Raw genomic sequence first — 26,102 nt, forward strand, 5'->3', positions numbered from 1 at the left:
CATATTGCCTTTTATTTGTTTTTTTATTGTTTTTAAAAAACCAAATACTGTTATTAGCTAGCTGTTCGCCAGAGCTTCGGTGCCGTTGACAGTTGCTGGAGCTTCGACGGCCTTTATGAAAGTTGTCAATATTATTACATGACTTATTAACTGCGTTATTGAAGTTGTAAAAATGTCACTTCTTAAACTTTTTAGAAAACCTGTTGTTAAATGCTATATCAAAATTGTTAATAGAGTTATGAAACTTGTTAACGGTATGGGAAAATCATATTGAAGGTACCTATACTTTCTCTCAATTTTTAATTTGGTATCTATGTGTTTTTTTCCCTTTAATTAAACATTTAATTTTATCTTTTAGCAACATTAGCTCTTATAATTTTGTTCTATTGATATTTTTAGTCTCTACATAAGGATTAATTGTTAATGAGGAAAAATAAAATTTAGTTAAGAACAAAAAACACATAGGTACCAAATTGAAAATTGAAAAAAGTATAGGTACCTCCAATATGATTTTCCCTTAACGGTATTACTAAAGTTGTAAAAGTGCTTCTTTTTGAATTTTCTAGAAAACCTATTATTAACTATTATACTGAACTTATTGATAGCGTTACAAAACTTGTTAACTATGTTATTGAAATTGTACAAATTTTCAAAAAAAAGTTGCCGGCCGCCGGAACTCCGGTGATGGTAGCCATCAGAGCTCTGGTGGCTGGTCGACCAATGAGGGTATTTGATTTTTTTAAAAACAATAAAAAATAAAGGGCAATATGATCATTTCAGTAAATTTGTAACTTTCAAATTAGTCACTTATGTCTAACTTGAGATTTAGCTTATTTTTGATGAAACATCAGGGATCTAGGCAGACCCGGTGACTAATCCCTTCGCTGGCTTGTAGGCACCTCGATGGGTGAGATAGCTGGCCCGGGATTTAAGCTTTTCCATGCTCAAGGTAAAGATCGAATCCTGACACTTGTTAAGGGAGGATGAGCCCCCACCGCTCATTTAACTGAATTTTGCTTATTCAAGTGACTATTTGGGATTTCCAAATTTAAGTGTCATTTTGTGTCTTTTTTTTTTAATTTTTTAAAAATATATCTGTATTCGTTGTTTCCCGCCAGCATATAACAGCTTCAAATCTCATCCACAAAACAATTTCTTTTTCCGACATTCGATATACACTACGTGGTAGCTCGGACACGCCATTACATCGCTACCGTGCGCACAAGTTTCTATCCTACACCATCAGCGCAAAGCACATCGGTGGTTCGAGATTCATAACTCCTTCCCCATTCATTCAAACCTGGTTCAACTCCCTGCGCACGTTAGAACCGACCCTCCCCATTTATTTCTTTCTTTCCGAGAACATTTCCTTCCAAAGGCGCGAAACAAACTAAACTACCTTATGTGTTTGTCTCTTCCTGTTTCTGTCTGCTTCGCTCCTCAGCTTACCAACACTTTTATGGCGTCCGGGTCGGCTTCTCTAATGTGGTTCCGAAAGGGTCTTAGGATCCATGACAACCCGGCCCTGGATTTCGCCCGCCAAGGTTCGGATCGTCTTTACCCTGTCTTCGTTATCGACCCGCATTACATGGAACCCGACTCCAATGCATTTTCCCCCGGTTCTACTCGTGCCGGTCTCAACCGGATTAAGTTCCTGCTTGAAAGCCTTGTGGACCTTGATTTGAACCTTAAGAAGCTGGGATCGCGACTGCTGATTCTTAAGGGTGAACCAGGAAAAGTTTTGATTCATTGCTTGAAGAAGGTATAATCGTTGATTCCTCTCTCACTATGAATTCTAATTTCTCTGTTCATTATACGACTTAGTTATTCGACGATTCTTTTTATCATATACGGCTCGGTTATTTTAACTGGTTATTTCTGTTTCTTCTTTCCAATGATGCAGTGGAACATCAGAAAACTTTGCTTTGAGTATGACACTGATCCATATTATCAGGCTTTAGATACTAAAGTTAAGGTAACTCTGCTGGAGGCCTTTAAATATTTTCAAATGAGCAAGGTTTGTTTGCCAATAGTAGTCGGAGAATGCTGGTGAATCGCAGTAGTTAGTTTTAAGGATTAGAGTTAGATATAGTTTTTACTTATTAGACGTTTATTGTTGGCTTTGACAGAATTATGCAGTGGCGTCTGGGATTGAGGTTTTCTCTCCTGTGAGTCACACGCTCTTCAATCCAGCGGATATTATACAGAAGGTCAGACAGAAGTTTAAAGTGAACAATTTATCTGCAATTGGATGTTGTTCTCTTTCTGTCGTTCTATTTTTTTTCAAAAATTCATATGGATAGTTGTTGTTCTCGTCCTAACAATCGATAGAATTCCTAGTCCTAGGTGATCCTTTACTAAAATAATGTAATGATACTATTTGTGATTAATTCTGTCCATTTGGTTTTGCCAATGCCACAAAAGAATGGAGGGAAGCCACCCCTTAGTTATCAATCGTTTGTGAAGATTGCCGGACAACCATCATGCCCCCTCTCAACTACGGTTTCCTCACTTCCTCCTGTTGGAGATCTTGGAAGTTGTGAGATTTCTGAAGTTCCAACAATCGGAGAACTCGGATACAGAAATGTTAAGCAGGTGAGCAGATATAATGTTTTGATATTAAATTATTTATGAGTTCTTACGAAGAGAAGTTGCGTGCAGGAAGAATCCTCTCCTTTCAAGGGCGGTGAATCAGAAGCATTGAAGAGGCTGACAGAATGCATGAGAAGAAAGGTAGTTCTTATCATTCAATCAAATATTCTCATCCTAAGACTAAGTGCATGTAACTAGTGATGAAAGATCCTGTCATTGCAGATTTTTCAATGGATAGCATGTGATAGTTTCAAATATTCTTTTTTCTTCCTGCAGGAGTTCGTGGCCAACTTTGAGAAACCCAAGGGTAATCCATCTGCTTTTCTTAGACCAGAAACAACTGTTCTATCACCTTATTTGAAAGTGAGTCAGGCTCAGTAGCAATTTAATTGTGTAACATGTCCCTTTTGCATGTATGAATTATAAATCAAAACGGAACCTTATGCTCTTTCCCATATTTTTTTTCCCTTTTCTGTTTTTCTCATTGTTCACTCTTTGGCAGTTTGGTTGTTTATCCTCCAGATATTTCTACCAGCAGATTCAAGATGTATATAAAACTATGCCAAAGCATACGTCACCACCTGTTTCTCTTCTAGGACAGGTCAGTCCATCTCATATGTGAATATTTTTCAGTTCTACTGTCGGGAAGCTCAAGCTACTGCAAATTTTTTCTCATATGTAGTTGTTATGGCGAGACTTTTTCTACACTGTGGCATTTGGGACTCCAAATTTTGATAAGATGAAAGGCAATAGAATATGCAAGCAGGTAAGAACAATTGATCACTATTGTCTACTGTTTTATCGGCGTTTGGCCAATACTTGACTTTGATTTATGAGGAAAATACAACAACAAAAAGGGAGACAAATACTTTGGAATACATTGTCAAATGTCAGATACCTTGGAAGGATGATGACAAACTTCTGGAAGCTTGGAGGGAGGCTAGGACAGGATTTCCTTGGATTGATGCCATCATGGTTCAGGTGAGAGTTTTGACATCCTTCTTCAAGTGGGCAATGACTTGATACTTTGAAGCTGTATTACTCAGCCTGTGAATATAAATCTGTTGTTTGCTGTTGTAGCTACGTCAATGGGGTTGGATGCACCATCTGGCACGACATTCTGTTGCATGTTTTCTTACTCGTGGTGACCTGGTATACGATGTTACTCTAAACTTGCCACATTTTCTTTATTCTAATGTCTTAAACAATTTTGTTTGTTTTATTCTGACAGTTTGTTCACTGGCAAAAAGGGCGTGATGTCTTTGAGAGGCTTCTTATTGATTCAGATTGGGCAATTAATAATGGAAACTGGCTTTGGCTCTCATGTTCATCCTTCTTTTATCAGGTACCAGATGTTACGCATCACTAGTTCAAAATTCAGTGACAGCCTACTCCACAAACATACAAATATGATCCTTTTGGAATGTGTAACTTAAGGTCTACATGGATCCTGATGCTTGACATCTTAGTTGTGTGATAACCTAAACTGTAACCCTAAGCTTCTTAATTTTTAATGTACGTAACACACAAATGTGTTTTTTTTTTTTTTTCCCAAACCGTTTAATCACGTTGTGAATCATTTTAATACTGTTTTCATTTCGGTTTGGTTTGGATTTTCCTCTGACACTTTTCACACATATTATGTGTAATCATGGTCAGTATAATCGTATTTACTCCCCAATCTCATTTGGTAAGAACTACGACCCTAAAGGAGACTACATCAGGCATTTTCTCCCTGTCTTAAAAGGTACGTTAGGGTTCCTTCAACTCCATGTTCTATCATCCAGTCAATTTCCTCTTGGTAAGTCCTAAAAATGAATATTTATGACCACTGACCAGATATGCCCAAGGAATACATCTATGAACCATGGACTGCTCCTCTAAGCGTTCAGAAGAAAGCAAATTGCGTTTTAGGCAAAGACTATCCAATGCCCGGTCCGTTCTGTCGCTAATATGTTTCTATCTTCCCCATATGGTTTTTCGTACAAAAAATTCATCTAGATTCTGTCGTGTTGTGATAATCTGCTAGAGGAATATTCAATTCCTTTTATAAGAACTTTGTCTTTTTGAGTCTTATGAACTTGCTTTTTATTCATGAGTAGATTCTATGGATGTCCATATTATTATCCTATTCCTGGCTTAGGCTCTGTTTGTTCTGTTTCAGTTGTATCTCATGATTCTGCTAGCAAAGAGTGCCGAAGAAGAATGGCTGAGGCATATGCGTTGAACAAGGAATTGAATGATTCGATGAGCGAAGAAGATCTGAAAAACTTGAGGAGGAAACTAGATGAAGGAACACAAGAGCAAGAGACTAAACATAAAAGATATAGACAGAAGCTGATTGGGTGAGTAAAAAAAAACTTGCTGGGTTTTTGGTTAAAAACTTGTGATGTAATTTCACCTGTAACTTTAACAGTTTAACTAGTATACCTCGCTTTTCTAATATATATGAGTTAGCTGGGAATTGAACTTTGTATTATATATAATATTTTAATTTATTTTGTTTCTTATATTTATCAGTTTTCTGAAACTAATTCATTTAACTTATAATTGATATACTCCTCCGATCCTAAATATAAGACCCTTATATTAGTGTGTATAAGGGTCTTATATTTAGAACTGGAGGAGTATACTATAATGCTATATGGGGTATTTGAAAGGAATCACGCCAGGTTTGTCATAATCAACTAATTTATTTGATTTTTTTTAGTCTATTTAAATTAATTAAATAGCTCTTGTATAATTTTTTTTGACGAAATAAATACCAAACAGGAATTTAAATTTAGGGAGAATCTCCTTTAAATCCAATTGAAATACTAAAATTTAAAATTAGGCCTACACTTTGAAGAAATTCTTAATAGGCCAAAAGGCCTGATTGAGATTTATAACTATTGTTAAAAGTCTAAATTTCCCCTTTGTAATTATAATATGAGTTGTTATCTTTATATTTTTCTTCCTCACAAATTCTTTTATTAAAATATTTTTTCCAGATTTTTCAAAATTTGAAAATAGTAAATTTTTAGTAAATGATAATGAATTACAACATAGTCCTTGATTGATATTAATAATTAATTAATTCAGCACCATTATCAATATAACAGCATAGTCATTGATATACTTTAATTTTGGATGGTTTTAATTTCTGTTTAGTTTTAGTATTGATTCTCTGTCTACTTCATAAATCATAATCCACACATATATAATTTTTTTTAATTAAACTTGTACATTTTTTTAAATAGAACACGCGTATATTTTAAGAGTGGAAAACTTGTTCAGACAGTAAGTATTTTTACAAATTTTAGATTGAGGACAATATTATAATTTATTATTTTCATATTTTACGAAAAAAATTTGTAAGGGAGAAAAATATATAAGTATCAGCTCATATTTTAATTATAGAGGGGTATTTTGGTCTTTTAACAATAGTAATAAGTATTTAATTAGGCCTCTTAGTCTAATTAGAAATTTATTCAAAGGGAAGCTGTGATTTTGAATTTCAATATTTCAAGTGGATTTAAACATGATTCTCCCTAAAATTTAAGAGAAACATGATTGATTATGATAATCAAATATATTTTAGTTTTTTTTTTGTACAGTAAAGTTTAGGTTAGTTGGGTTTTAGGGGCTTTTCAAAACCAGGACATATTTTCAGGTTCAAAAAACACTTACAGAAATATTTATAGATTTTTTTTTGGTCCAACAGAAATATTTATAGATTACCCACTAACAAAATTCTTATATTGATAACGGGATTCGAACTCACGATTTTGTAGCTGATTTTTACTTAATTACTAGCTAAAGTAACTCTTATTGAAAATTTTTACGTATTTGACGGAAGAGTGAAAAAGAAGCAGCAACAAAATATCATCCCGAAAAGATTTCTTCACCGTTTCACATCTACCAAGCGGGTCACCGAAATTTCCGTATTTGTCAACATCCTTAGAAAAGTGCACATAAAGATCCCAAAAAGCGCAACCCAAACACGCTCCAGCAGCCTACCCGTCCACGTTCTCGCCCAGTCAGCCTTATCCACTTTGCAGTTCACGTGCTCCACCACCCACAATACCCTTTCTTCATCACATTGCCATTTGTACTTTTTATTCCTAAATTACCCTTCATTTCCCATCAAATACCATCACAGCCCTCACTCCAACCCATTTGAGACATTAAGTGCATTGTCGTTCAATAACCCCGCCACACCTGATCCCTCCTCCTCCCCACCCACTCCCTACGCTTTATTTCCTTTCTCGCAACGTTCGGTCCCCTGTCTGAAACAACCCTCAGGCTTCATCTCTCTTCAATGGCGACTGCTTCTCTCACCGTTTTCCGACCCTCGATCGTCCGATCCTCGATCAAACCCGAGCCGAACAACCGGAAACAGGTTTCTTTGAACTGGTGGGCTCCGTTGTTCGGAATGTCGACGGAACCAGACTACATCGATCGTACCGCCATTTCTTCTTCTTCATCGAAGGCCGTTGAAGCTCCGGAGGCTGATAACGAACCCGTCCGACCCAGATCCAAGTTCACTCCTGGATGCTTTACCGAGGAGAAGGCCAAACAACTCCGGATGAAGACTCTGGAAACGACGACGTTCCACGATATTATGTACCACTCATCGATTGCATCCAGGCTCGCCTCCGACGTTTCAAAACGGTTCGAGAAATAAGGCCCGCCGTCGCTGGTGGTCCGTTATGTAAGTCCGATGCCGCTAGTATGTAGATCGGACTTGGCTCCGATTCCATTTCCCATCTGTCGATATGAAATATGGTAAAATTAAAAAAAAAGAAAAGGAACAAATTGATTTGTGTTATGTGAAGACAATGGGATCTTGTGTGTTTGATTTGGGACACTGGTGCTACTGTTGTATGGATCATATTATGCCTATGAATATGAATCTTTGTGTTGCTGTTAATTATCAATTTTTTTCAATTCTCGGTAATTTCTGGTGGTCTAAGGTTTAGTAAAGATGATGGAGGATGTTTAAATGAACGTAACTGGTTGGATTTTCTGTTTCAGGTGGGATGAAAGTATGAAACTAGATGCAAATTTGGTGGTGTGGAGGGATACTGTGATATTCATTTTATAATTAATTTTATTTTACATAGATATAAGTTTTAAACTTGCTGGTAAAACAAAAAGTTTTAAACTTTATTAATTTTAATTTTACTGCAACAATAATAACAAGTAGCCAATAGGTACAGATTTAATACTTAGTGGTTATTGTCAATAATTTTTGTACAAAAACTATACCACCTCTCATTCTTAATATATAAAAACTGGAAAGTGGTTTTGGTCTCACGTAGTTTTAATTCATTTTGTCTCATATTTTTATTATTATTTTTTCCTAAAATACTCCTGTAATTGTAGTATGAATGATTTAAGAAGATTTTTTTTAAAAAAATTGATATATGTTTTTAATAAATAATTAATTTATTTAATCTGTCTGAAATAATCTTCAGCATGAATCAAACTAATAAAAAAACTTACCAAATTGCTTGTTAACCCAAATCAAAATAGAGCCGCAGTTTTTTTCCCCCTCAATTGTGAATTGTAATGCACAATTTCACAAATCAAGTGGTTTGCTTCAATTTGAATCAAAACCAAGCCAAAACGTTAAATACTCCTATAATATACTCACCTGCTCCCTGTCCTAACTTTTAACCTTCCATAAAACTTTTTAAAAACCAGTTTGTTGAAGTAGATGAGATCTCTCTTTTCGGGTAAGCTTCATTTGTTGAACATCACCTCATTCCTCTCCTCATTAACACAACCACATCAAACATATATGCCTAGCAAAACCAGCGAATCGGTCAAATTTTTTTTTATTTTTTTTTAACCTTTTTGGGAAAAAAATTTAATCATGTTTTAAAACTATATTTTGTGCATATCTATTTCAAATCTCTCTTCTCTTTCTACAAAGCTATACAATCACTTGTGGAGGTGTTGTTAAAGATGAACATGAGAATTGGCCAAGCGGATAAGTTGGGCAGCTATGCTTCTTTAACGGGTTGAAAAATGTGGGGGGTCTTCAATTATTGCTTAGAAGCAATTAATCTTCTCACCACAAGAGGTCTTAATAACTTGGAATGTCTCAATAAATTCTATGTATAGACAAATTAATTGTAAGTGATAAAAGATAATTCCACTTTCTTTGCTTTTCTGTAATACGTTTCTTAATATTATTAGTATTCAGTTTTCACTTAAAAAAATTCATTTTTGTTTTTTGTTTTGGTATAGGGTCAATTGAATGTTAAAACAGGAAAAAAAAAAGATATAGGGTCAATTTTTCATTTTTCATACGCACCCAAAGTAAAAGGGGTGTTTGGATGAAACTAAACTATGGTTTGAAGAATAGTTCTTAGAAAGAATAGATTTTGTGAAAAAGTGATTTTGAGAAGTGAGAGTGTTTGGATAGTTGTTATCAGAAACACTTTTTATATATACAAATTACTAAAAAAGACATAAATTAATATGATAATTACATAAAAAATAGATTTTATGATATATTTTAATTTGAAGGAATAAAATTATTAATAATATATTTTTTACCAATATAATTAATAATCCATAAGATAATATAATTAATAAATAATTAATGTTTGTATATATATTTATACGATATAAGATTAAATATGTTTATAAAAAATAATTGAGAGATGTTAAAATCATATTATTGTTGAGATTTACTCTGACAGGCACAATTATACTCTTCACTTTGAGACAGAAGCATAATAGATTCACTGTTCTTGTAACCATGGTTTTTGCTTAAATCATGGTTTTGACCCAAACCATAGTTTTGGATTATTTTTTCAAAATTGATGTTGTTTGGGTGACATCTTATCCAAATCATGGTTTTGCCTCCCAAATCATGGTTTTGGGAGCACCCAAACAAGCCCAACCATAATAGATCCTCGAGTCTTGATGGATCAACGGAGCAAATTGGTCGTCATCAACTCAAGGAATTGGAGGGGCCCATGTTGTAATCCAGCCCATTTGACAACTAGTTAACCCTTGCAAGTTGCAATATCAGTTTTGGTCAACCAATAAGTGTTGGTCCAAATAGAAAGGATTTGGACACCTTAAATATTATGTCCTAAGTTTGATTTTTGAAACGGTGTGTATGAAAAAATACTGTTGGGAGGGATCCCTGTTGCAGCGTCTGACAGTACCCCGAGAGATTAGTTTCTTATCGTTCGGGTAGAAGGATACTTTGGATAATTAAAAAAAAAAAATCAATTTTGGTCACATTTAGTGTCTAATAATTTCTCGAACAAAATTGTTTCTAATAAGAAGATATTGATGCGAAACCCAAAAAAATTAGGTTCAGCTAAAAAAAAATGAATTCAGTTATATTAGCAGTTTCATTAACCTCTTGCTGAAACACTTGTTCCCACATACTAACTTCTTAATGCATAGCAATAATGGAGGTAAGAAACACATTGAATTGGACCGCTTTGCCCCTTAGCTTGACTGATCTTCTTTGCCCATTTCTATTCCGAAATCTAGATAGATCACTCGGAGGAGCGGGATCTCCATCTCTAGAACAGAAAGAAGGGAAAGCGATCCAATGCCAAAGCAATCTCATATCAAATAGAGTAGTACTTAATAGCAAGTATAAAGATAAAATGATGCATGAAATCATAGCCTCAAAATTTTGGGGAGTAAATAACCCATAATTTGGTGTGCTTGCCCTCAACCGATCATATTTAAACTCGCCGTTTAAAAATATGAATAAACAGATTGATTTGACATTTATACAGGATGTGTCATGAGCATACCCTTGAGCTACCCGTTCCCATTTCTTTGCATACGCATACGTGCTTAAACCTCATTAGACTTCAGAACTTAAGTTTCCAATCCAACCTCAAGAGATGAAAAACTTCATCGGCTTTTCCATCTATCTCTATCTCTTGCTTCTTTCTTTTAAATTTGATTTGGTTAAACAGGCTACCTAAAATTCATTTAAACCCACATGAATTAGTCTAACCGGTTTAGTACGGGTTCTAAACGTGTATGAACTAGCTCATGCCCATTTACAAATAAACGGGTAGGTTATAGGTTGACCCTTGACTCAACTTGTCCTGTTGGTTGCATACCTTTCATATTTGCCTTACTTGTATCTATGGTATCTTATCTAGCTCTTTATATGCTTAAATTCTTCCCTCCCCTTCCCTCGTACTAATTAAATACAATTTTTTATTTATTCATTAAAAAGCGTTCATGAAAACCAACAAACGTATGGCAATTCCCGAGAAGATAAGACCTTTCAGGCTAACTCTAACTTGGTCCACGTATGGACAAATCCTTAAATAATTAAATATAAAAAGAAAATAATAAATGTATGATAAATGAGTAAATGACCATTCATTCAGACTCATTTGCTTGAATCTAAAGTCACATGCTCAATCACCAAAGCAGCACATGTAATTGTGTGTTCGTGATTGCTTCCAAATAATCTCGTAAAAATGAAATTATATGGGTCATATTGTGGCTCATTCAATGTTACGTTCTTCATACTTGTGAAATTACATATTTACATCCATCAAAATTAGTAAATTACACCTATACTTCACTGGTCCATAACATCCATACCGTTTACTTACATAGGTACGGATTACAGAAGATAGTTAAATACAATTTTGCTCATTAAATATGTAAGAAAATTTTAATATTTTTTGAAACTATCCTTATTAAAAGATAAATACCACTCCCTCTCACTCCGCAATACAAGTTACTCATAAAAACTTTAGTAAAAAATACAAGTTACTTGGAGAATAATTAATATTTATTTGTCAATTTTATTTCTATAATTAATATTTAAATGTAACTCATTGTATTTTTTTTTAATTTCCTTCAGAACCTCGTTTAATATGGGTAAAGTTGAAAAAAAAATTTCAATTTAGAACAAATTTAATGAATTAACCACCATTTTTTTAATATTGATGAATTAGTTAAAGTAATTATACAGTGTACATGAAGATATAATGCACTCTTTTCAAATAATTTTGGAATAAGTGAGTCTCACTAAATGATTTTGTCACAAATGTGTTTTTTCATGCAAGACAGAACGTAAATTTATAGTTCATAATTATTAGCAAAGATATCAGTAGCACAAAAAAATAGATATAAAATTATAAATTCGCCGCTATACAGCAGACAGAAGGAAGACACACACTATCGAGACCCCGTTACATCTGGGTTATTTGAGAAAGAATTTTATGGACACATTTTTTAATGTCCCAATTATGAGGTTTGGTTTCTTATCATCCCACATACTTCATTAAACTATTCGGATTTGGGTTCATTAACTTATTACTCTTTCGATATTTAATATAGGACCTAATTATTGAGTTATTCAGTATTTAATATAGGACCTAATTATTGAGTTAATTTTATTCTTCAATATAAGATCTATTTCTCATATTTATTAATTTTTTCTAAATTACCTTTATATATACTCTCTTAACTATAATTAAGTAGAAGAGGGAGAGGGGATATTGAGGAAGATGATTACAATGTTTTAAGAAAAACATGTCATATTTCTTATAATTAACTAATTTACCTAACTTCTTTAATCTAATCAAATTAGTTAAATATGTCTTATATTAAGAACCGGAAGAATATTATACTATAAGTTAGTTGGGAAATTAATTTTAGTTCTAAATATAATATTTTAATCTATTTTATTTTTTATATTTATTACTCCTCCTTATTTAAAATATAAGTTAAACTTTATCAATTTATATGTAAGGTATGCATTTTTTTTTCAAATATGCTCTTACTGATTAAGAGAATAAATAAAAGATGCAATAAATAAATAAAAAAGAAAAGAGAATATATAAGGTAACATTAGGAAAAATTCATTAAATACTTAGACGAAAATAAATGTTATCTCATAAAAAAAACTAAACCCTTCCAATAAAGGTTAGCTTTTATTTTGAATCATAGGCAGTCTTTTTTTAAAACCTCCGATCTTTTCTATAAGTTGTACTTTGAAAATGGCTAAATATTTAATACATTTTTTTTAATTTTTATCCTCAATTAATTATATGTCTTTTATTATTTATTTTCTCACTCATCCCCTCTATAAGTAAGAGTGCTTTATAAAAGCAGGCTGCATTTTTTTTCACCAATTTATTGTCTTTAACGTATTTTAATCAACTTCCATCGGTTACTTGTATATGATGAAAATGACCAAAGAAAGTACTCCCTTCGATCCTATTTATAAGCTTCAATTTGTTGTTTATCTTAACATTTAATACGTTTTTTTTTCTAATTTTACCCTTAATTATTTATTTTCTCTCGTGGCTATAATATCTCTTATCACATTTTTCTACACATTCTCTTTCATATTTTTTCTCATTTATTATAAGGACATATTTAGAAATAAAAGTATATTTCTAACCTATTTATTGTTTTTAACTAATTTTAACTAATTGTCCGTTATCCACAAATTAGTTATTGGAAGCTTATAATAAAGGCCGGGGGGAGTATGGTCTAATATTACAAAGAGATATTTTAGACAGATTATGTTACATTAATTGAAATTAAATAATTTATTTAGCTTATTTAGTCCATCAAAATAAGTTAAGGAGCTGTTAATTTCTGTACTATGTAGTAGTATTCCTCAAATTCAATGTGCAGCGACGGGTAGTGTTGTCATTTAGATAATTTGATCCAACAAAGTGGGACCCGTGCCAGCCTTCTTAGAAAGATCCTTCTATGAATCATCATCAAATGGAAGCCATGTGTAGGAGACAGCATTTCGCACTGGTCGTTCATCATGTGAATTTCGCTATTCGCGGAGATCTGTTTGGCGTTGTTTTGTTATTATACGAGTATTAACATCTCTTCCACCCAACGACACCTCTTCCCGGGAATCAATTTGCCATACTTCCATGTTACTTAACTATTTAGGATCCTTCCAGTGGCATTCTCATAGTTTCATCTCAATCTCAGTGGCACTTTCATCAACCAACCCAAATATAAACCATTCTCACCCTCGCTCATTGATCATCACAACACTTCCTCTCTCTCTCAAACTCAGTGGAACTTCCTTCTCTGTTCAATTTGTGCTTCAGAATGCAGAAGCTTGAATTTCTATTGCTGCTATTCCTAGCTATCTGCCACACCACTTTTTCAATCCGAGATGGTAATAACCTCTATATCCATATTACGTATAGCTGTGATCAAAAGATTCCTATGTGTTTGACAAATTACCCCAAGGAAGAATACTCATTCATTTATGTTGTATGATCTAAAATTTTTCAGGTTTACTTCCCAATGGTGATTTTGAGCTTGGCCCTGAACCATCACAAATGAAGGGCACAGAAGTCATAGCTCGCAATGCCATACCCAAATGGTCCATTTCTGGGTTCGTTGAATACATAAAAGCAGGCCAGAAACAAGGCGACATGCTTCTCCTTGTGCCTGAGGGATATACTGCGGTTAGGCTTGGGAATGAAGCTTCCATCAAGCAGAAAGTGAAGCTTGTGAAGGGAATGTTCTATGCCATAACTTTTAGTGCAGGTCGGACATGTGCACAAGAGGAGAAGATCAATGTGACAGTGATACCCACAAGTGAGAAGAGCGACTGGGGTGTGTTTCCCATCCAGACAGTTTATAGCAGCAAGGGCTGGGATGCTTATTCATGTGGGTTCAGAGCAGATTATCCAGAAGCGGAGATTGTGATCCATAATCCTGGTTTGGAGGAAGATCCTGCTTGTGGACCCATCATTGACTCTGTTGCCATCAAGGCCTTGTACCCCTCTAGAAGAACAAAAGGTGAATTCTCTCACCAAAAACTCAACCATCATGCTTACTTCTTTGCATTAAAACAATTTGATAACAGACGTTTGAAGAACTTATCAGTAACTTTTTAATCTGATGTATTTGAAACAACTGAACTCTCATATAGACTCTGGTTAATTGGATTACTTATGTTGCATTGTATGTTTCAGATAATTTGCTGAAAAATGGAAACTTTGAGGAAGGACCATATGTGTTCCCAAAGACAGATGGTGGGGTTCTGCTTCCACCTAACATCGAGGATGCTCACAGTCCATTACCAGGATGGATGATAGAGTCTCTCAAAGCTGTGAAGTACATTGACTCTGATCACTTCTCTGTGCCCAAGGGCAAAAGAGCCATTGAACTTGTTGCAGGCAGAGAGAGCGCCATTTCACAAACTGTCAGAACTCAAAGTGGCAAGACTTATGATCTGTCATTTGCTGTGGGTGATGCAAACAACTCTTGTGAAGGTTCCATGTCTGTGGAGGCATTTGCAGGCAAAGAAACTGTGAAGGTTTCTTATGCTTCTAAAGGCAAAGGAGGGTTCACAAGAGGGAAGCTTCGATTCAAGGCAGTGTCCTCTCGCACTCGCATTACCTTCTTTAGCACGTTTTACAGCATGAAGACTGATGGCTCCCTCTGTGGACCTGTTTTAGATGATGCTAGATTAGTTGGTGTTCGTTATTTTAAGCATCCTTGATTGGTTTGATTGTAAATTACGAGTTTGTGCATTGCGAAGACAGATCCATCACATCACCAAATTCAAATTTGTAAGCCATTTGTAACTTCAAAAGTTGATTCGTTTATTCAATTATAAATCTCCTACATATTAGTTGTCATCAGCCCGTGTTAGAGGCACATGTTTTAACCCATTTGGTGTACAGATAATCCCTTGAATTTTTTTGCCCTTAAAATACCACTGTCGGTTTCATTAAAATAATGGAGTTAGTAAAAAGGAACAAAAATATATTTCTTCATGCATCGTTTAACTCTTATTGTCAATTATGTGACACATGGTCCAAGAGACAATGCATCATATCCGGTACTTGGGCATGTGATATCATTGGTTTGGATCTCTCTGAAGCTTCAATATGGAGCATCTACGTGAACAGTTATTAACAGACTAGGAGAATCAATATGGCGAGCCTACCAATCTGAGACAAGTGGAACGGCTTTGTTAGAGTCTATATATATATATATATATATATATATTGTAAGAAAGGAAAGCTAAGACACTACTCTACTACAACAGGAAGTAAAGGCTAAACATTAGAACTCAAAATGCAAGTTACAGTTAATAGTTTGCAAAACGGACATTTGTAGAACTGAAACTAATTTTATTTACCTGACTTGCATTTACAAAACTAGCTTTTCACCATGTGTATACATAAACAGACCCTGACAAGTAGCCAAGCATTAGTTGGGATGAGTCCATTTTCTGAATGTCCTTTTGACTCACAAAAGTAGAATCCAAACATGCACATAGAAACTCTGGTTTAATGGGGATAAGAAGTGTCTGAAAACAATGAGGTCTCTGCAATTGCTGTTCTGCAGAATTCTGAACGATGATCTTGTAGGGAACGTTTACTAGCAAGTTATATAAGAATGCTGATGTATATTATCTGGTTCTCGTTAAAAACAGTACGCACATAATAGTTTTAGTTATGGCTTGAAGGGAGAGTAAACTGAGGCTTGACTTTGTTCTTCATGGTCTGAGGCAGCCTCTAGTTCCGTTAGTACAACTACATATAATTGCTGGGAGCACGTAAATTAAAGTTGCTAGCTAGTTCGTGAGTCTAAAACTGCTACTCATTCAATAGCATATACTACCTGCAGAGAGCCAGACAAAAGGATCTCGATACTAAATATAAATATAACATTTCAACTCATTATGTTTCTCAAGTTTATAATTTTCTTCTCAAAATAGTCCCTATGATTATTGTACATATTAAGAGGTTTCTATTAAAGAATAGTTTGAATACTTATGATTATTAAAGATATTTTAGGAAAGATATTACCTATTGATTACAAATAACTAACTTGTAATTTTCTTAAAATCAAAAGATTAGTTATCTAACTTTTCTATTGGGGATAGAAGGTAATGCAATTTTACATCCACTAAAGACATAACAGATATATTTGTATTACATGGATGAAAATAGTATTTGGAATTTTGATCTATTTTGATTTTAGTCTTTGAAATTTCAAACCTATGGTTTTAGCTCTGAAAATTTAATCCGTCCAAAAATGTTAGTTCTTAAAGATGTAGCAATATTAAAATCTACTAAAGTGCCATAAATGGCATTGGAAGTGTGATCCAAACTCACTAGAGGGCACCTAATTGAATCTTATATAGATCGCAAGGGAAAACAAGATTAGGTCCTCAAAACGTATAACAGAATTATACAAAAAGGATGAGTTTTTAAAATATAACGCAGTGAACAACTTCTAAACCAATGCATCAATTCCCTTTTTTATAATCATTCTCTATGCTACGTTTTGAGGATTTTTTTTTCCATTATCTATATAAGATCCAACTAGGTGCTATTTGTTGAGTCCGTATCACTATTTAGTGTTGTTTATAACAATTCAACATATTTTAATATCATTACACCTCCAAGGACTAGCGTTTTAAGATAGGTTAAATTTTAATGACTAAAACCATGTGTTTGAAATTTGAGAGGTTAAAACCAAAATAGACTCAAATTTTAAGGACAAAAAATTGTATTAACCTTGTGTGCATGGAATAAAATACACTTGCCTTCCCTCCCTATATTTTACCTTATTATAAAGACCTATCTCTCCATTTGTTAGGATTAAGTAATTATTTAGTTTTTTCTTTTCAATCTTCCTAAACTAGTTAATTAACTCTTACATTATGAACGAGACCAATACTAAAAAAGAAAAAAAATGAAATGTAATTTTGCTTATTAATTAAAACCGAAATAGTAATTGTATGTAATTGATCATCCATTCAAACGCACTGTTTGAATCTAAGAGGCACATACACACGCAAACCCCACATGTGATCGTGTTTCTGATTGCTTCCTAATAATCTTACAAAAATGAAATTATATTGCCAATATTGCGCCTCATCATTCAATATACTGTGTTGATACCAATACCATTATATCAATATATATAACCTACAAACTTAACGTGAAATTGATTTGATGTGTTTCGCCTGTGAATATAGTACAGTTTAAGTTATTTGGCATGTATTTGGGTGTTAAGTATATTGTTTTTTTGGCATAATAATAATAATAAAACATTTATTGTCAAAGGTAGTGGGTTTTACTATATAATTTTGTCACAAATATGCCTTTCCATGTAGCAACATGATTTTTAGTTTATTAATTAATTAATGCCAAAAATATCATCAGCATAAAATAATAAATATGAAATCAAAAATTAGCGGCTATTTGGTAGGCAGAAGGAAGACACACTCAATCCTAATCCCAGAATACACATGGCTTATTTGAGAAATAATCCCACGAACACATTATTTATGGCCCAATTATAAGATTTGGCTGCTTCTCACCCCATAATTCACTAAACTATAGGGATTTGAATTTGTTATCTTATTATTATATTCATCAAATTCAATGTAGGGAGGGGTGGTCTTGTCATTTTGACCCAACAAAGTTGGACCCGTCCCAACCTTCTCAGAAAGATCTTGATACAGTCATTTAATCAGTATTGTAACACAAAAATTTGAACACAAGAAACAACGTTTGGCATTGTCTATTGGTGACATACTTGGCTGTGATGATCTGTTTGGGATTATACTATTAACATCTCTTCCACAAAACGCCACCTTTTCTAGAGAATCAATTGCCAGACTTCCATGTTACACATAAGAGTTTAGGATCTTTCCAGTGGCATTCTCATAGTTTCATCTCAATCTCAGTGGCATTTTCATAAAGCAACTCAAATATAAACCATTGTCACCCTCATCCATTCATCTCCACAACACCTTCTCTCTGCCGTGTGAACCTTTAATTTTCATTCTCTGTTCAATTCTTTCTTCACAATGCAGAAGCTTCAATTAGTATTGCTGCTATTTGTAGCAACATGCCACGCCACTTTTTCTTTACGTGATGGTAATTAATAACGTCTCTGAATCAATATTGTATTTAGATATATTTGTGGCCCATGAAGAACTCAAGATTCCAATGTGTTTGATAAATTACCCCATTGAAGAGTACTCACTATTTTGTGTTATTACATGGTTGAATTTTTCAGGTTTGCTTCCCAATGGCGACTTTGAGCTTGGTCCTGAACCATCACAAATGAAGGGAACAGAAGTCATAGCGCGCAACGCCATACCCAAATGGACAATTTCTGGGTTCGTTGAATACATAAAAGCAGGACAGAAACAAGGCGACATGATGCTTCTTGTGCCTGAGGGAGCCACGGCTGTGAGGCTAGGGAATGAAGCTTCCATTAAACAGAAGTTGCAGCTTGTGAAGGGAATGTACTACTCCATAACGTTCATCGCAGGTCGTACTTGTGCACAAGACGAGAAGATCAATGTGTCTGTGACTCCCACAAATGAAAAGAATGATTGGGGCGTGTTTCCCATCCAGACAGTTTATAGCAGCAAGGGATGGGATTCTTATGCTTGTGGGTTCAGAGCAGATTACCCAGAAGTGGAGATTGTGATCCATAATCCTGGTTTGGAAGAACATCCTGCCTGTGGACCCATCATTGACTCTGTTGCCATCAAGGCCTTGTACCCTCCTAGAAGAACAAATGGTAAATTCTTGAGTCCGATGAAGTTTAATTAAACAACTAAACTCTCATATGGACATCCATAGCTCAAATTTGGGCTACAGAGTTTAATTAAACACATCTGTTTTGAATTAATAAACGATAGTTAACTGAATTTCTTGTCTTGCATTGTGCGTTTCAGTGAATCTGCTGAAAAATGAAGACTTTGAGGAAGGACCATATGTGTTGCCAAAGACTGATGGTGGGGTTCTGCTTCCACCCATCATGGAGGATGCTCACAGCCCCTTACCAGGATGGATTATAGAGTCTCTCAAGTCTGTGAAGTACATAGACTCTGATCATTTCTTTGTGCCTAAAGGCAAAAGAGCCGTTGAACTTGTTGCAGGCAGAGAGAGTGCCATTGCACAAATTGTGAGAACTCAAACTGGCAAGACTTATGACCTGTCATTTGCTGTGGGTGATGCAAATAACGCTTGTGAAGGTTCCATGACTGTGGAGGCATTTGCAGGCAAAGAAACTGTGAAGGTTTCTTATGTTTCAAAGGGAAAAGGAGGATTCACAAGGGGGAAGCTTCGATTCAAGGCTGTATCGTCTCGCACTCGCATCACATTCTTGAGCACATTTTACAGTATGAAGACTGATGGCTCGCTTTGTGGACCTGTTCTAGATGATGTCAAATTGCTGAGTGTTCGTTATCTTAGGCATCTTTAAATTCGAATCTGGAAGCCATGTGTAACTCCAAAAGTTGATTCGTTTATTCAATCATAAATATCCTACGTACACATATTGGTTGTCATCAACCCCTGAGTGCGGAGGCATATGTTTGAACCCATTTGATGTATAGATAATCCCTTGAAATTTCGTTTTTTAATTTCAGTCTACCAGTCTGAAACCAGCTGAATGGTTTTGTTGGAGTATGTTTAGTTTACAGTTTGCAGAACGGCCATTTGTCAAACCGAACTACAACAGTATCCATCACTTTGAGCAACTCATTCTCTTGATCGTCATGGACATGAGTTTACTCATTCTTTTGATTCATTTATTAGCCTAAGATTACACACACACACACATATATATTACACACACACACACATATATATATATATATTATATGGACTCCCTCACTTTGAGCAATATGAAACTCTTCCTTTTGACATGCACCCATAAACTACAACAGTATACATATGTGCGGGGTTCTGTTAAAAAAAGTAACTAGTGATTTTTTTTGGTTAGCAAAAAGAGTTCGTTTTATTAATTATCAAAAGTAATAATTTCCTGTGAAGGAAAAAAGAACAGAAAAAGAAACATTCTAACACAGCCTAAATACAAAACATAAAAATCAGAAAATATATAGAATACCACCCATAGAGAAATCAATAAAGTTTCATCTAAAACAAAACCTATTCCTTTTTTCAACTCAGAGGTGGCATGGTTGTTGGAGTACGTCCCTTGGCAGGATGTACTCCAGAGAGAATGGTGGTTTAATTTATCAAACTAACTGCCTCTGTTCTTTAGGGTTTAATCTTGAGGCAGGCTCTAGTTTTCATATACTCTCCAGACCTGTTTATAGAGCAGAGAAAAGAAAATTTTTGGTCCTATTTATAGGATAGAGAGAGAAATTTTTTATATAAATATACAACTTTATCCTTTATTCATTATTTTGTTACTTTGTTCTTATGAGGTATATATTGTATACTAAATAGGGATAAAGTTAAAAGGTTCTTAAATTTTAAATGAGCATTAATGAAGTTTAAAATTTTTATTGATTTGTATAAAACATATTGAAAGTGACTTATAAATAAGATCAAAAGAGTATAATGGAACAACATATAATTGGTAGCTGGATCGTTTGTCTACAACTATTGCTACTTATCCAATGGCTTATATATTTTCACATACGTTAAAGACATCACAAATATTTGTGTTGAAGTATATTGTATTTATAATTGTGTTAATGTGTATAGAATAACTACACACTCACCTCTCCTCTATTTTACCTTCGTTATAAACTCTATTTTCATCTTCAAAAGCTACTTCAACATTCAACCATGAATTGATGACCCTTAAATAATATGTTTTGAACTAAAATACCTTTTTCTTAAACATAAATATTATAAAAAAATTAGACATGAAAAAAATCACTTTTACGCAATATCTTTTAGAACTTTTTAGTCATATTTTAAAATTTTTGTAACATATTTATGTCAACTTATTTGTTTAGTAATTTTTACAACATAAATAAATATATTCGCTGAAAAATCTTCCGAAACATAATGAGGGATAAATTGGTTCACATAATTTATGTTTATTTTTATTTTAATTGTGATTTACATTCTTAATTAATTAATATAATTAATTAGAAAAATGTCTGGCATTTCTTGAGAGGACCTTCTATGGTTCCATCCCTGCCAAAGGAGGACTTTACGTTAACATACAGCAATAGGCAACGCAAACTTGGTCCACATCAACACCTACAATAAAAAGAAAATTATAATGAGATTTCAAGAGAAAAAAATAATTATCAGTAAGTCCTAGTAACAAGTAAGCAATTATCATTTATTACCTTAAAACTTATTATTACTGATTGTTTTGTTGTCACTAAAACTTTTTAGTATTATGATTTTTTACTTAAGACTTCGTAGTAATTCTCCCATACAAAAACACCAAGATTTTTCAAATTAACTAAAATAGAAATTAAAAAATAAAATGAAATTTGGCTAATTAATTAATATTGAAATATTACATTCAAACTCACTGCTTGAATCTAAGGCCACATATATATATATATATATATATATATATATATAAAAGCAAACACCACATGTGATTGTGTTTCTAGTTGCTTCCTAACAATCTTACAATTAATGAAATTATACTCCTCGGGTCCTAAATATAAGACCCATTTTGTAGTGTAAATTACACTATAAAATAGGTCTATTTATACTACAAAATAGGACTTATATTCAAGACCGAAGGGAGTATTATTTTGTTAATATCATTGTGCCCCATCATTCTATGTAATGTGTTAATCTATAAATTGAATATGAAATTGATATGATGTGTTTGGCTTTTGAATATAGTAATATAATTTCAGATATTTGGCGTGAATATTGTTCTGTGGCATAATAACAATGATGATGATGATGATGATAAAATTATACTCCCTTCATTCCTTATTATAAGAGACATTTGATGCTTATGGTATGTTCCCATATATAAGAGACCCTTAAAAGTTGTCTCTATTTTTTTTGTATTGATTTCCTATTTTACCCCTATTTATTTTGTCTCCAACTCATACTCTCTCTCCCTCCCACTTCTCTTTCTTTTAATAATTTAATTGTTCTCTTTCATACTCTCTCTCCTTATTAATGAGGGCATTGTTGGAAAAAATATTATACTTTTTACATATTAATTGTTCTCAACTAATTTTAACTGTTTTTTTTTATCAACGTAATTTGGTTATTTGTCTCTTATAATAAGGAACGGAGGGAGTATATTTTATGTCAAAAATAGTGGGTTTTACTATATAATTTTTTTCATAAATATGTCTTTCCATGCAACAACATGATTTTTAGTTTATAGTTAGTTAATACTAAAATATCATCAGCATATATATAAAATTACATATTAGCTGCTATTTGGTAGGCAGAAGGAAGACACACTTGATCTGAATCTCAGAATTACACGTGGGTTATTAAAAAAAAATCTTATGGACACATTTTTTTATGTCCCAATTATGAGATTTGGCTGCTTCTCATCCCATAATTCATTAAATTACAGGGATTTGAAGTTGTTATCTGATTATTATACTCTTCAAATTCAATGTAGGGAAGGGTGGTGTTGTCATTTTGACCCAACAAAGTTGGACCCATCCCAACCTTCTCAGAAAGATCCTGATCCGTTTCCATTTAATTTGAATACAAGAAACAACATTTGGCACTGTTCATTGGTGATACAATTGGCTGTGATCTGTTTGGGATCAGCATTATTATTATATTAACATCGTCTCTTCCACACAACGCCACCTTTTCTAAAAGAATCCCTTGCCAGAGTTCCATGTTATACATAAAAGTTTAGGATCTTTCCAGTGGCATTCTCATAGTTTCATCTCAATCTCAGTGGTATTTTCATAAACCAGCGTAAATATAAACCATCGTCACCCTCATCCATTGATCTCTACAACACCTCCTTCTCTTTCTCCTTCTCCTCTCTCTGTGTGGACCTTTCATTCTCTGTTCAATTCTTTCTTCACAATGCAGAAGCTTGAACTTGTGTTGCTGCTATTTTTAGCAACATGCCATGCCACTTTTTCTTTACGTGATGGTAATTACTAATAACCTTTCTGAATCAATATACATATATATATATATATATTTGTGATTAGTGAAGAACTCAGGATTCCAATGTGTTTGATAAATTACCCCAGTGAGGAGTGCTCACTATTTTATTATATTACATGGTTGAACTTTTCAGGTTTGCTTCCCAATGGCAACTTTGAGCTCGGCCCTGAACCATCACAAATGAAGGGAACAGAAGTTATAGCAAGCAACGCCATACCCAAATGGACAATTTCTGGGTTCGTTGAATACATAAAAGCAGGACAGAAACAAGGCGACATGATGCTTCTTGTGCCTGAGGGAGCCACGGCTGTGAGGCTAGGGAATGAAGCTTCCATTAAACAGAAGTTGAAGCTTGTGAAGGGAATGTACTACTCCATAACGTTCAGTGCAGGTCGGACATGTGCACAAGACGAGAAGATCAATGTGTCTGTGACTCCCACAAATGACAAGAATGATTGGGGCGTGTTTCCCATCCAGACAGTTTATAGCAGCAAGGGATGGGATTCTTACGCTTGTGGGTTCAGAGCAGATTACCCAGAAGTGGAGATTGTGATCCATAATCCTGGTTTGGAAGAACATCCTGCCTGTGGACCCATCATTGACTCCGTTGCCATCAAGTCCTTGTACCCACCTAGAAGAACAAATGGTAAATTCTGAGTCTGATGAAGTTTAATTAAACAGCTAAACTCTCTCATATGGACATCCATAGCTCAAATTTGGGATAGAGAGTTTTAAGCCTCTACTAATGCATTGATTTATATCTAGCAAACGATGGTTAACTGAATTGCTTGTTTTTCATTGTATGTTTCAGTAAATATGCTGAAAAATGGAGACTTTGAAGAAGGACCATATGTGTTGCCAAAGACGGATGGTGGGGTTCTGCTTCCTCCCAACATTGAGGATGCTCACAGTCCATTACCGGGATGGATGATAGAGTCTCTCAAGTCTGTGAAGTACATAGACTCTGATCATTTCTTCGTGCCTAAAGGCAAAAGAGCCATTGAACTTGTTGCAGGCAGAGAGGGTGCCATTGCACAAATTGTCAGAACTCAAATTGGAAAGACTTATGATCTGTCATTTGCTGTGGGAGATGCAAATAACGCTTGTGAAGGTTCCATGACTGTGGAGGCATTTGCAGGCAAAGAAACTGTGAAGGTTTCTTATGTATCTAAGGGCAAAGGAGGGTTCATAACAGGGAAGCTTCGATTCAAGGCTGTATCGTCTCGCACTCGCATCACCTTCTTTAGCACGTTTTACAGCATGAAGACCGATGGCACACTCTGTGGACCTGTTCTTGATGATGTCAAATTGCTGAGTGTTCGTTATCTTAGACACCCTTGATTGGATTCACTGTGAATTTTAAGCTGTTTCACTTTCAGATGTTCACCAATTACCCTATGATATATATACTTGTTATAGTCTTACAGAACTTTTATAATAATAAAACTAAAAGCATTATAGGATCACCGCTGAGATTTGGATTTAGTGAAAGAAGCTAGTTTTTCACAGTGTAGCAAACTAGAGTTTAAATCTCCTCTGGAGAAGTACTCATATTTAGTTTTCAAGAATGCCTTATATAAACTTTCATTAGGGGAATACTTATGCTTAATGAAAAAAAATTGAGTTTTTAAGTTTTGTATGTATTTTAGATGATGTCGAATTGCTAAACTAAATCGATTTAGGTCCTCTAGGATGCTATGTGTACTTTTAAAGATAACCATATCAATTTCTCCATTTCATATTCACACTTTACAGAATTCTAGGGAAAAAAAATCTTTTGATGCCTATTTTTTTAATAAAAAGATTAAATGATATTAAGAAAAAAATAACATTATATTTAGTACATGACTAAAAGGAGAGCAGTAAAATGAAAGATTTGAAGAAACAGAAGACAAAGGAATAACAACTACAACACCTAAATTTTACTAAAAAAATTCAATACCATAAAAATTTAGTAAGAAAGAATAGTATGCTATAATTATTCAATTTGTCTTATGAAAAACTTTATCATAAAGAATTTAGTTAGCCAAACTCTTGGATATAAGGGGGAAAATAGTACAGCATTAATTTCTTTTGCTTCTCTATGATATAATGACTTTTTTTTTTTTGCGTGTAACTATGATATAATCACTTTTTATGTTCACGAGTTGTGTTCCAATTAAGTTCATTGCAATTTATTTTAAATAAGGTCCTCAGGGCGGATCCTTGGATCAGGGATGTAATAAAGCACTTGTTCCCTACCAACTTCTTAGGTAAAAGGCCCATGTTTTGGCCCATTTGATGGACATATAATCCTTTAAAAAATCAATAGTCTCACGCTAAAAAATTAAAACAACGTTGGAGGATGATAATGCCTAATTTACCCATCGTCTGTGATTCAGCAGTAGGAACAATATCCTCTCATCCAAAAAGGAGGGGGCTCAATTCCCCATCATGGTGTTTGAGGAGACATTCTAGAATGAGAGTGCCTAGGTTTACACTTGAGAGTATAATATAGGTTCACCCTGCTTAACATTAATATCACTTAAGAGGAGCCATTTAAACGCCTTGTCCTTGGTTTGGGTTGAATTTGAACCCCTATCTAAAATTTTTGTAGCAAAAAAAAAAGAAGAAGATAATAATGCCTAATTTAGGGCTTGTTTGAAA

The 26,102-nt window shown here is 34.1% G+C and overlaps 4 protein-coding genes and 1 pseudogene across 6 annotated transcripts; all 5 read left to right on the plus strand.

The window, feature by feature from the left end:
- Nucleotides 1-1,377: 1,377 nt before the first annotated feature.
- On the plus strand, nucleotides 1,378-5,280 carry LOC114724173 ((6-4)DNA photolyase). 3 transcript variants are annotated; one of them, XM_028910479.1, is made up of 15 exons: nucleotides 1,380-1,762; nucleotides 1,904-1,975; nucleotides 2,130-2,210; nucleotides 2,425-2,595; nucleotides 2,662-2,733; nucleotides 2,869-2,955; nucleotides 3,095-3,193; nucleotides 3,275-3,358; nucleotides 3,487-3,573; nucleotides 3,673-3,744; nucleotides 3,824-3,937; nucleotides 4,252-4,339; nucleotides 4,432-4,527; nucleotides 4,757-4,937; nucleotides 5,210-5,280. In XM_028910479.1, the coding sequence occupies exons 1-15, from the start codon at nucleotides 1,403-1,405 to the stop codon at nucleotides 5,247-5,249; spliced, it is 1,704 nt and encodes a 567-aa protein (XP_028766312.1). In that variant the 5' UTR covers nucleotides 1,380-1,402; the 3' UTR covers nucleotides 5,250-5,280. The 3 variants fall into 3 exon arrangements, with proteins under 3 accessions (XP_028766314.1, XP_028766312.1, XP_028766313.1); XM_028910480.1 differs by lacking the exon at nucleotides 5,210-5,280 and having other exon boundaries at nucleotides 1,381-1,762; nucleotides 4,757-5,111; XM_028910481.1 differs by lacking the exons at nucleotides 4,757-4,937; nucleotides 5,210-5,280 and having other exon boundaries at nucleotides 1,378-1,762; nucleotides 3,843-3,937; nucleotides 4,432-4,520.
- Nucleotides 5,281-6,849: 1,569 nt separating this feature from the next.
- Nucleotides 6,850-7,486, plus strand: LOC114724174 (uncharacterized). Its single transcript, XM_028910482.1, has one exon. It carries the CDS (start codon nucleotides 6,893-6,895, stop codon nucleotides 7,256-7,258), a length of 366 nt encoding a protein of 121 aa, XP_028766315.1. The 5' UTR covers nucleotides 6,850-6,892; the 3' UTR covers nucleotides 7,259-7,486.
- A 6,188-nt stretch (nucleotides 7,487-13,674) lies between these two features.
- Nucleotides 13,675-15,182, plus strand: LOC114724178 (uncharacterized). Its single transcript, XM_028910484.1, has 3 exons — nucleotides 13,675-13,744; nucleotides 13,864-14,376; nucleotides 14,553-15,182. The coding sequence occupies exons 1-3, from the start codon at nucleotides 13,675-13,677 to the stop codon at nucleotides 15,080-15,082; spliced, it is 1,113 nt and encodes a 370-aa protein (XP_028766317.1). The 3' UTR covers nucleotides 15,083-15,182.
- Nucleotides 15,183-18,415: 3,233 nt separating this feature from the next.
- Nucleotides 18,416-19,556, plus strand: LOC114724177 (uncharacterized; annotated as a pseudogene).
- Nucleotides 19,557-23,369: 3,813 nt separating this feature from the next.
- LOC114724175 (uncharacterized) lies at nucleotides 23,370-24,822 on the plus strand. Its single transcript, XM_028910483.1, has 3 exons — nucleotides 23,370-23,439; nucleotides 23,590-24,102; nucleotides 24,268-24,822. The coding sequence occupies exons 1-3, from the start codon at nucleotides 23,370-23,372 to the stop codon at nucleotides 24,795-24,797; spliced, it is 1,113 nt and encodes a 370-aa protein (XP_028766316.1). The 3' UTR covers nucleotides 24,798-24,822.
- Nucleotides 24,823-26,102: the final 1,280 nt, after the last annotated feature.

Source organism: Neltuma alba, unplaced genomic scaffold, assembly GCF_004799145.2.
Source record: "Neltuma alba isolate B1F8T4 unplaced genomic scaffold, ASM479914v2 tig00012173_pilon, whole genome shotgun sequence".
Taxonomy (NCBI): Eukaryota; Viridiplantae; Streptophyta; class Magnoliopsida; order Fabales; family Fabaceae; genus Neltuma; species Neltuma alba.

Excerpts from the sequence above, each read along its gene's own strand:
- LOC114724175 (XM_028910483.1), top strand. The coding sequence starts at position 23,370 with ATGCAGAAGCTTGAACTTGTGTTGCTGCTATTTTTAGCAACATGCCAT. Across the intron at positions 23,440-23,589 it reads CACTTTTTCTTTACGTGATG|GTTTGCTTCCCAATGGCAAC; the intron begins GTAATTACTAAT and ends TGAACTTTTCAG. Across the intron at positions 24,103-24,267 it reads CCCACCTAGAAGAACAAATG|TAAATATGCTGAAAAATGGA; the intron begins GTAAATTCTGAG and ends TGTATGTTTCAG.
- LOC114724178 (XM_028910484.1), top strand. The coding sequence starts at position 13,675 with ATGCAGAAGCTTGAATTTCTATTGCTGCTATTCCTAGCTATCTGCCAC. Across the intron at positions 13,745-13,863 it reads CACTTTTTCAATCCGAGATG|GTTTACTTCCCAATGGTGAT; the intron begins GTAATAACCTCT and ends AAAATTTTTCAG. Across the intron at positions 14,377-14,552 it reads CCCCTCTAGAAGAACAAAAG|ATAATTTGCTGAAAAATGGA; the intron begins GTGAATTCTCTC and ends TGTATGTTTCAG.
- LOC114724173 (XM_028910479.1), top strand. The coding sequence starts at position 1,403 with ATGTGTTTGTCTCTTCCTGTTTCTGTCTGCTTCGCTCCTCAGCTTACC. Across the intron at positions 2,211-2,424 it reads CAGCGGATATTATACAGAAG|AATGGAGGGAAGCCACCCCT; the intron begins GTCAGACAGAAG and ends ATGCCACAAAAG. Across the intron at positions 3,745-3,823 it reads TTCTTACTCGTGGTGACCTG|TTTGTTCACTGGCAAAAAGG; the intron begins GTATACGATGTT and ends TTATTCTGACAG.
- LOC114724174 (XM_028910482.1), top strand. The coding sequence starts at position 6,893 with ATGGCGACTGCTTCTCTCACCGTTTTCCGACCCTCGATCGTCCGATCC.